Source organism: Malus sylvestris, chromosome 5 (assembly GCF_916048215.2).
Source record: "Malus sylvestris chromosome 5, drMalSylv7.2, whole genome shotgun sequence".
Classification (NCBI taxonomy): domain Eukaryota; kingdom Viridiplantae; phylum Streptophyta; class Magnoliopsida; order Rosales; family Rosaceae; genus Malus; species Malus sylvestris.
The window spans coordinates 4,320,743-4,332,148 of NC_062264.1; the positions used below are offsets into that span (position 1 = coordinate 4,320,743).

General features: G+C 39.4%; 1 protein-coding gene and 1 pseudogene across 1 annotated transcript; both read left to right on the top strand.

Moving 5' to 3' along the window:
- The first annotated feature begins 4,230 nt into the window (after positions 1–4,230).
- On the top strand, positions 4,231–4,660 carry LOC126623188 (disease resistance protein RPM1-like). The gene has a single exon (XM_050291988.1). It carries the CDS (start codon positions 4,249–4,251, stop codon positions 4,657–4,659), a length of 411 nt encoding a protein of 136 aa, XP_050147945.1. The 5' UTR covers positions 4,231–4,248; the 3' UTR covers position 4,660.
- Positions 4,660–8,195, top strand: LOC126623180 (disease resistance protein RPM1-like; annotated as a pseudogene).
- The last annotated feature ends 3,211 nt before the right edge of the window (positions 8,196–11,406 follow it).

Here is an 11,406-nt window from a genome sequence, read left to right on the forward strand (position 1 = left end):
TACATGGAGTTTAGTCCCTCTTCCTGCACAGAAAAACCTTGTTGGTTGTAAATGGGTGTTTAAAATTAAAAGGAATGCTGATGGGTCTATAGGGAGATATAAGGCTCGATTGGTGGCTAAAGGATTCAATCAAGAGGAAGGCATTGATTATGGGGAAACCTTCAGTCCGGTTGTTAAGCCAACAACTGTGAGGCTTGTGTTGGCTATGACAGCTCATTTTGCGTGGACTTTGAGACAACTTGATGTTAAGAATGCATTTCTGCATAGAGTATTGCAGGAAGATGTGTACATGTCCCAACCTCCAGGTTTTGGTGATCCTCATCATTCTGACTTTGTTTGCAAACTGCACAAGTCTTTATATGGTTTAAAACAGGCCCCTAGAGCCTGGAATGACAGGTTTACAAGCTTTCTCCCCTCACTTGGTTTTACAACAACTCCTGCAGATCCATCCTTATTTGTGAAACACTTTGGTTCTAATGTTGTGATATTGCTTCTTTATGTGGATGACATCATCATCAATGGTAATGATCCAAGTTTGATCAATGATGTGATTGTTGCTTTGACAAAGGAGTTTGATATAAAAGATTTAGGTCCCCTGCATTTCTTTTTGGGAATTCAGGTTCTTTCCCAGAAAGATGGTTTGGTTCTATCACAGGCTAAGTATGTTAAGGATCTCCTCATAAAGACTGAAATGCTTGATTCCAAGCTGTGTTCAACCCCTTGTCTGCCTTATAATCGTTTAGTTCTTGATGATGGGAAGCCTTATAACAATCCAGCGCTTTATCGCAGTGTGGTTGGTGCTTTGCAGTATCTAACATTTACTCGGCCAGATATCGCCTTTGCCGTGCACCAAGTATGCCAGTTCATGCAAACTCCTATGGAATCTCATTTTAGTGCAGTTAAGATGATACTAAGATATCTCAAAGGTACTGTCTCTTTGGGTATTAGGTATGTTCGAGGAGGATTGGAAGTTAATTCAGACACTGTAAGAGCATTTTCTGATGCTGATTGGGCCGGAGACCCTAATGATCGACGGTCTACTACTGGTTTTGTGGTCTTTTTGGGTTCCAATCCGATTTCGTGGTCCTCTAAGAAGCAACAAACAGTCTCCCGGTCATCAACTGAGGCCGAGTATCGTGCACTTGCTGCTACAGCAGCTGAACTAGATTGGATTAAGCAATTACTGACCTTTGTGCATCTTGCTATTCCTACTTCACCAGTTTTGTATTGTGACAATATATCAGCAATCGCATTAACATCAAATCCGGTTCTACATCAACGCACAAAGCACATTGAGGTTGATATTCATTTTGTTCGCGAACGAGTTGCAAAGAAGCAGTTGTTTGTTCAGTTTGTGTCCTCCAATGAGCAATATGCAGACATACTGACCAAGGGGTTATCTGCTCCTCTTTTTCAGACTCATTGTCACAATCTCAGTTTAGATTCCACCTCTCCTGAGCTTGAGGGGGGATGTTAAGGATAGTAATCCAATGGTAGAATATGAAGACACTTGTCAAAAGATTAGGAAGGCTGTTAGAGTTAGTTATATTGTGACTTAGGCAGTTTCATATAGTATATAGTCTTGATATTGTAAGATTGAAGTAACAGAAAATATTACATATGAAAGTATCAACTTCACTTTCTAAATCTCTCTCTCTCTAAATTTCTCTCTCTCTCTCTCTTTCTCTTTCTCTCTCGAGTACTGCATATTCTCCTGCTATTACAGTTTAGTTTACAATACTTTGCCACCTTACCAACTTCCTTTTGCGACCTGTCCTTCATAACCAACTTCCATATTGTTATGCCTTTCAGCTTTCTTGCGCCATCTTTTTGTAACTGTTGTCCAGTCTTCTTCCTTATGGGCCTCCACAACAGCTCTCTGCCCAGTTTCTTCACTTTCGACATTATCCTTCTCATGGTTCATAGCAACAGGAAAGCGCAACATAACATCCTTGTTGCAGCGGTAACAGCATCTCCAGTCCTGCACCAATTAAGTCAGCACTTGGCACCCATTTATACTTTGCCACCTTACCAACTTCCTTTTGCGACCTGTCCTTCATAACCACTTCCATATTTTTATGCCTTTCAGCTGTTTTGCGCCATATTTTTGTAATTTTTGTGCAGCATTCTTCCTCCCGAGCCTCCACAACAGCTCTCTGCCCAGTTTTTTAACTTTCGACATTATCCTTCTCATGGTTCATAGCAACAGGAAAGCACAACATAACATTCTTGTGTAGAGCCTCCTTGACATCATCATCCACTTGGGTGCCATCTGATAGATAAGGGGTTCATCATCGAACATCCAGGGCCTATTTTCTATAACAAAATTCAACTATTATCCATCTGTGAACTCCACCGTGAACCATTTACATCCAAAATGATTGAGATAAAAGGTATTTGACATCATTTTTCTAGAGAAGACTCAACTTCCACTTGATCAGCATAGCATCCAAATGATGACCGAGCATCTTGTGCATAAGAACCCTATAGGACCATGATTTTCTAGGTCAGAGTAAGACTGATCAAAATACGTTTACCTCAGAAGTCTGATCATGGACTCAACAACTCCAAGTGGAGCTGGATCAAACAGAGCAATAATGCCACCATCTTGTTCTGAGGCAATAGGTGAAGTTTGAGCGACTCCACTAGAATGACCATACTTGTTCCACAAGACATAGTATCTGATTCTGTATGGTGTCAACCAGATCTCAATAAGTCTTGGAGTTCCTACAATATAAGGATTGGCATGCGCCGCAAGTAATCATACTTAGTACTATGGTCTAATGATATTTTTTGTCACTTGAAACAGATAGGTCTTAAGTTTGAATCTCTTGAATGACAAGTTTGTAGTATTTTCCTCACCCCTTAGTGTGTGTAATTGTTGTGTCCTAAAACTCCTCAAAGCCTTTTTCTCTCTCTTCTCTTTATTGTTCCACTCTCTTTTCATCTCCAAATTTATTCTCCATAACTAATTCAAGAAAAACACCAAGGGAGTCTCAAAGAGACGAGGGATAAATGACCTAGAATTCGCTCAACTAGGGGCAATGAAGCTTACTCGACGTTGCTAATCGTGGATTTGTTCACACAACCAAGCTAAATGCTTGATTGGGAAAGGAGAAATCACTCACTTCAATTGTACAAAGCAAAATATATTTTAATTCATGCTTGTATTACATCACAATTTAAAGGAAGTAAAGATAAAGAAGCATAAATGAATTACAACTTCCTAAAAGACTCACCATGTTGTTAATGGAGTCAACAAATTTCTAACTTAAAACCTATCAGTTTCCAATTCCAATGCATTGAAAATTGCTCACTGTCATCCTCGTCAACTTCATTCACAAAATGATTATTGACTTCGCCGTCATCAACGCACTCATCATAAATTGGTTGTGAATTTAAATCGATGAAACCAATTTCTTCGACATTGTGTTCTTCAAACAGAATGTAAATCACAACCATGGTCTTGAAACGCAGTGGAAAACCTGATGCCACTTGATGCAGGAAAAAAACTAAGGGAGTCTCGAAGAGACAAGGGATAGATGGCCTGAAATTTGCTCAACCAGGGGGAACAGAGCTAAACGCTTAATTGGAGAAGGAGAAATCACTTTCTTCACATGCACAAAGAAAAATATATTTTAATTCATTCAAGTTGCTCAAATGTTTGTATTACATCACAATTTAAGGGAAGTAAAGATAAAGAGGCATAAATGAATTACAACTTCCTAAAAGACTCTCACTATGTTGTAAATGGAGTTAACAAATTTCTAAGTAATTAAAAATGCACTGCAGTTATTATTCCAATTCCAATGCATGTGAGCAATTTTCAAGTTGTATTCTTTTAAGCTTGCTCCCGCATCAGCAACCCTCAGTGCAAATATATCAACGAATAATAAATGAATCAATAAACATACAATTACTTGCAACACAAAAAACATATATGCTGCATCCGATAAACTAATTTTGTGCCTTTAAGATGGATCGTGAGCCACGCGAGTATAATCTTGTCGTGCAGCAAGAAAATAAAGATTCCTTAGTTTTTTTGTTACATTTGAGCTAGCAAATGGCGGATCTCGCTTTTGCAAAAGGAAAACATCTTAAAGAGACGAGGTTATTCAGATTCCACATTCTTTTCTTACCGCAAGAAAAAGATTAAAACTAGCATTATATAGAAACCCGATATTATTTTATGAACCCATTCATTCTTATCATACGTTCATTCCAAAACTTAGTAGAGAAGAAGAAGACATGGCTTCGGCTGTGCTAGACCTTTTGATAGGCAGAGTTGGAGCATTTCTCATAAGCGAAGCGTCACTGTTAGGAGGAGTTCATGATGAACTTGAAGAGACCAGGCTTGAGTTGTTAGCCATGAAAGCCTTCTTGGCAGATGCTGAAAAAAAGGGAGCTCTAAACGAAGTGGAAAAAACATGGGTGGAAAAAGTGAGGGACGTGTCCATTGCGGTTGAAGACATCATGGACGAGTTCATGTATCACACAAACAAGCAGAGAAGTTGGGGTCCGTACACAAGAGCCTTTCGTCAAGCCACTTGCTTCCCCAAATATCTTTGGGAGAGGCATTGGATTGCCACCAAATTGCAGAAGCTCATCAAAACAATCAAAGGCATTCCAGAAAGAAGCCGGCGCTATGGTGTAGAGTGAATAGAGGGCACGAACACTAATCCCAATAGTTACGATCCCAACCAAGTCAAAATATATGGTGAGTCATCTCTTTTCTTTAAAGATGAACTTGTGGGAATCAAAGATGCTAAAGAGAAGCTGGTTGGATGGTTGCTGTCTAAAGAGCCTCAGAGGACTGTAATTTCAGTAGTTGGTATGGGGGGTTCAGGTAAGACAAGCTTGGTTGCGAACACCTTCACTGGTCAAACAGCCAATTTTCAATGCTATGCATGGCTCACTGTCTCGAAAACCTACAACATTGACGATCTATTAAGAGTCTTGATAAAAGAACTTTTTAGATCAGCACTGCAAGATGTTCCTCAAGATTTGAGCAACATGAACTACATACATATGGTAGAATTGTTGGTAAACTACTTGCAGTCAAAGAGGTACGTAATTGTGTTAGATGATGTGTGGGATAAATATCTCTGGAGGCAAATAAGTGTAGCACTTCCAGATGGAGTAGATGGAAGTAGAGTCATGCTCACAACTCGAAATGAAGACATTGCTTCTTTTCCCTTTGAAGCTGGAAGTCATGTTTACCATGTTCAGCCTCTTAATGAGAATGATGCTTGGGATCTTTTTTCCAAGAAAACTTTCTCTAGCTGGCCTGATAAGTGTTGCCCACAGGAGCTTGAGCCCATTGCTAGAGATCTAGTTGGAAAATGCAAAGGCTTACCTCTTGGAATTGTGGCTTTGGGTGCTCTCATGTCGACCAGGAGATTGGTTTCTGAGTGGAAGAAATTTTACAGTAGTTTGAATTGGGAGCTAAGTAACAACCCGACACTCGAAGTAGTGAAGAGCATCTTCTTGCTAAGCTTCAACGATTTACCTTACCGACTTAAGCATTGCTTCTTATATTTGTGTATTTTTCCAGAAGATTATGCAATAGACAGTTATAGGCTTGTCAGACTGTGGATGGCAGAGGGATTTGTGGATAGAGTGGAAGGGCCTAAGCCAGAAGAGATCGCTGAAAGCTACGCAGCGGAGCTCACTTGCTGATGCATGGTACAAGTTGTTAAGAAGCAACCATCTAGAAGAGCAAAAACGTTCAAGATGCATGACCTTATACGCGAACTTGCTCTTTCAATTTCCAAAGCTGAGAAATTTTTTGCCGTTTATGATGAGCAAAAAATGAATAAAGATAGCAGAGGGCCTCGTCGTATGTCCATGCAAGCTAACCATGAAGAACTACAAACACACGGAGACATGTCAAAGGTTCGCACCTTCTTTTATTTTCCTCCTAATATGGCTGATTCCTCTTCAGTTCAAAAATTGCCATCTGGTTTCAAACTCTTAAGGGTCTTGGATCTTAAACATGTCCCAGTTGCTCAGCTCCCAGGTGAAATAGTAAAGTTTTTTAACTTGAAGTATTTAAACTTGAAAGGAACAAAAGTAAAAGAGCTTCCAAAAGATATAGGAAACCTTCATAGTTTGGAAACCTTAGACATTAGGCATTCCAAAATCAGGGTACTTCCAGCTGGAATTGTGAAGTTAGAAAACTTACGGCACCTGTTGATGTACCATTACAATTTTGAAGATCTTTTTAAGCCTTATTATTTCTTTTATGGCACAAAAGCACCAGATGGCATTTGTAAGCTAAAGAGCTTACAAGTTTGTGATGCTATCGAGTTAGGAGGATCGTTAGTCAAACAACTTCGACAGTTGACCCAACTCACAAGAATGAGCTTAAGCAATGTGAGGGAGGCAGATGAGGAGGACTTGTGCAAGTCACTCGAAAGCATGAAACTCATTGAACACATCTTTGTCCATACAAGTAATGAGGATGAGGTGTTACGATTGGATGCATTGCCATCTGCACCTCCTTTGCTCAAGGAACTTGGTCTGATTGGAAAATTAGAGAAGGTTCCACTTTGGTTTCCTTCTCTTCTCAGCCTTACACACTTGAGATTGCATTGGTCCAGATTATCAGAAGATTTTCTTCCTTACATCCAAGCACTTCCTAATTTGAGCGTACTTCGGCTAAACAATGCATATCTTGGAAATCAATTGGTCTTTCACACTGGATTCCGAATGCTTTCTGAATTATACATAATGGAGTTGCCTAAAATGAATGCGATCGTCATAGAGAAGGGGGCAATGCCGGCATTACAGACACTTGTTATCACTGCATGCATGGGGTTAAAGCAATTGCCTAATGGAATTGAACACCTAACATGTCTCCAAACTTTGGATTTGGTAAATGTTCCCAATGAACTCGTAGAGAGAATACGTGGAGAAGGAAGCTTGGATAGTTCCATGGTTATGCACATCTCAGAAATAAGCTATCACTACAAAACTGAATCCGGGTGGTTTGGGGAAAGGTTGCGATCCTGCCTACAATGGATCGTTCGACCATCATCTTCTACTGTCAATATTCTATCCCGGGATGGTCTACCCTTCTTACCAGGTGATGAGTACTCTTTTTCATGCTTAATTTCTCTTCTTTAATACTTATACATTCTCTTTACCAGTAGAGACATTTCACCATTTCAGATTTTTCATTTTTTTTTTTTTGTAATTAGAAAATCAAAATAAAATCCCAAATTTAAAAATAAAACAAAGTTAGCTTTCAATTTTTATTTATATTTTTTTTTAAATAACTGAAACTAAAAATAAAATGATTATCAAATAACATATAAGATAGACTAAAGCTGAACAATAAAACTACACAAGTTTATGGGTGAATTACATTTTACATTCTCAGGTTTGGGTACAATTAGAACATCATACATAATCTTCATAATATTTCAATCTCATACACTTATATTTTAGTTGCAATTTCACACATTTGTTAGTTGCACCATCAACTTGACGGTTAATTGATGACATGACAAATATAAAGCCTATATTTTAGCTAACATAGTAGTCAAATTTGTCCACATAGACTAAAAAACAAATGATAAATAAAAATTTGAGCCCCAAATTTGTCCACCTGATTTTTTTCCTTTTCTATTTTTTATTAATTAATCCTTTTTTATTTTCATGGTACAAAGTTGGCTCCACATCAACGTAAATATGGAATTTGTTATTACCACATCATCACTTAAATGATTAACTTAACATAATTTTTAACAGATGTATAATATTAAAATAAAATAATAAGTAAATGTATAGGATTGAAATATTTTAGAAATATTGTATGAGGTTACAATTGAACACGAACTTCAGAATGCAAAATATGATTTATTCTATTGACGTAACGTTTTATCTGATCTTTTTCTGCCACTTATTACTTGTACAATTTTGTATAGGGAACGGACAGCGCTCAACAAGTTGATTACCCTGCCTCCAAGTTTGGGTTGGTCCCTGTTCATCTCTAAATTGGAGAAGACCATTGCAGAATTTGTGTGCTTCCCAGTCCAATGAGATCAGTCCAAAACTTGATATAATATTACCACACTGTTTATAGCGTATATGTAAATTATAATGGTATTGCTATCGTTTTATCTTTCCACTAATCTTGTGTATGTAATGCTAATTTGCTACACTGTGTATATATGTATTCCATTCGTACAGATTCCATGTTCTTTGGAGTCTAAGTTTCATTTTGTTTAGAAAGAAAAAGGCAACTATGTTACTGCTAGACTTCTTGAGTTTATGTCCAGAACCCTACTACAGCCTGTATCCATCGGCACCCGGATGCAGTGTTAAATGAGCAAGGGGGCCATAGAAACTTCTTTTCGAACGACTCCACTCAAAGTTGTTTGGGAGCATATGCTCCTATCAACTTTACACGGGACACACAAAAGAAGTACTTTGATCCTATTAGACGGGGGAGGGTGAAGAAGTTAGGACAGAATGGTAGAGTTCAAGAGAGCAGAATGCGTTTAGGAACGTGGAATATAGGAACCTTAACGGGAAAATCTATGGAAGTAGTGGAAGTTATGGTGAGGAGAAGGATAAATATTATGTGCCTACAAGAAACTAAGTGGGTTGGTCTTAAGGCAAAGGATCTAGAAAACTCAGAGTTTAAACTTTGGTATTCGGGCACAAATAGAACGAGAAACGGTGTTGGCATCATCGTGGACAAGACCTTGACACAAGATGTTGTAGATGTTAAGAAGGTAGGAGATAGAATCATGTCAATCAAGATTGTAATAGGACAAGAACTTATCAATGTGATTAGTGCGTACGCACCTCAAGTAGGGTTGGATACGAGTTCGAATGAGAAATTTTGGGAAGACCTTGGAGACTTGGTTCAAGGAATTGCTCAGACGGAGAAGTTATTTATAGGAGGAGATTTAAATGGACACGTGGGCAGGGAGACAGGCAACTATGGAGGTTTTCATGGTGGCCATGGTTTTGGGGAGAGAAACGAGGATGGGGAAGCTATCTTGGATTTTGCAATGGCATATGATCTCTTCTTAGCCAACATCTTCTTTAAGAAGAGAGAATAACATGTGATCACCTACAAGAGTGGGTCGTCAAAAACACAAATAGATTTTCTTCTAATGAGGAAAGGGGATCGTATAACTTGTAAGGATTGCAAAGTTATACCGGGAGAGAGCTTGACTAATCAACATCGCTTGTTGGTGATGGATGTACATATCAAAAGAGTGAGAAAAAAGAACAAGACTTGGAAGTGCCCAAGGACTAGATGGTGGAATCTAAAAGAAGAAAAACAAGCCATTTTCAAAGAGAAAGTAATAACCCAGTGTGTGTGGGATAGAGAGGGGGAAGCTAGCCAAAGGTGGGATTCCATGGCTAGTTATATCCGAAAAGTAGCAAAAGAGGTATTAGGAGAGTCCAAGGGCTTTGCTCCACACCAAAAGGAATCTTGGTGGTGGAATGAGGAGGTACAAACACAGGTGAAGGCTAAGAAGGAATGTTGTAAAGCCTTATACAAGGACAGAACCGATGAAAATGGTGAAAGGTATAGAAAAGCGAAGCAAGAGGCGAACAAAGCTATGAGAGAAGCTAAGTTAGCGGCTTATGACGATATGTATAAGCGACTAGATACCAAAGAAAGAGAGTTGGATATCTATAAACTAGCTAGAACAAGGGAAAAGAAGACAATGGACCTAAACCAAGTGAGGTGCATCAAGGATGAGGATGGAAAGGTTCTTGCTACAGAGAACGCGGTCAAAGACAGATAGAGAGGTTATTTTCATAATCTTTTCAATGAAGGACATGAAAGGAGTGATTCTTTAGGGGAGTTGAGTAACTCAGAAGAGTGTAGAAACTACTCCTTTTATCGTCGAATCCGGAAGGAAGAAGTGGTTGTAGCTTTGAAGAAGATGAAGCATAGAAAAGCAGTGGGCCCAGACGATATACCGATCGAAGTGTGGAAAGTTTTGGGAGAGACAGGTATAACATGGCTCACTGACCTTTTCAATAGGATTTTGAAAACGAAGAAGATGCCAAATGAGTGGCGAGCGAGCACTTTGGGGCCTATCTACAAGAACAAGGGCGACGTACAAAATTGCATGAACTATAGGGGTATTAAGCTAATGAGTCATACAATGAAGCTCTGAGAGAGAGTCATTGAGCATAGATTGAGGCAAGAGACACGGGTTTCGGACAACCAATTCGGGTTCATGCCAGGGCGCTCAACCATGGAGGCAATCTATCTCTTACGAAGATTGATGGAAAGATATAGAGATGGGAAAAAAGATTTACACAAAAGCGTATGATAGGGTCCCAAGAGACATTCTGTGGAGGATTTTAGAGAAGAAAGGAGTACGAGTAGCATATATCCAAGCAATAAAGGATATGTATGAAGAAGCAAAGACTGCCGTAAGAACTCATGAAGGACAAACCGAAAGCTTTCCCATAACTGTACGATTACATCAAGGCTCATCCTTAAGTCCTTACCTTTTTGCTGATGAGTTAACAGGACATATTCAAGATGATATTCCTTGGTGTATGCTTTTCGCAGACGATATAGTGTTGATAAATGAAACTCAGGAAGGGGTAAATGCAAAGCTTAACCTTTGGAGAGAAGTGTTGGAATCTAAAGGTCTTCGCCTAAGCCGATCAAAGACAGAATATATGGAGTGCAAGTTCAATGCAAATGGAGGCCAACACGAGTTAGGGGTGAGGATCGGAGATCAAGAAATACCAAAGAGTGACCGTTTTCGTTACCTAGGATCTATCTTGCAAAAGAACGGAGAATTAGATGGAGATCTCAACCATAGAATACAAGCTGGATGGATGAACTGGAAGAGTGCATCCGGCGTGTTATGTGACCGCCGTATGCCACTGAAGCTCAAGGAAAAATTTTATAGGACGGCAATAAGGCCGACGATGCTGTATGGCACAGAATGTTGGGCGGTGAAGCATCAACACGTACACAAAATGGGTGTAGCGGAGATGAGGATGCTTCGTTGGATATGTGGGCACACGAGAAAGGATAAGATTAGGAATGAGGAAATCCGAGGTAAAGTAGGAGTAGCCGAAATTGAAGGAAATATGAGAGAAAATCGGCTACGATGGTTTGGACATGTGCAAAGAAGGCCTACTGACGCTCCGATTAGAAGATGCGACTATGGGACAGAGGTTCAGGGCCGAAGGGGTAGAAGAAAACCTAAGAAAACTTTGGAAGAGACTCTAAGAAAAGACTTAGAGTACTTGGATCTAACGGAGGACATGACACAGGACCAAGCACAATGGCGTTCTAAGATTCATATAGCCGACCTCACTCAGTGACTTGGATTTTCCAAGTCTCCAACCGAGAAGTTTTCCTCACTCGGGAAATTAAGGGAACACTACCTCAACCTACATGCT

What these genes read in the sequence shown, in the direction of transcription:
- LOC126623188 (XM_050291988.1), top strand. Translation starts at nt 4,249, where the DNA reads ATGGCTTCGGCTGTGCTAGACCTTTTGATAGGCAGAGTTGGAGCATTT.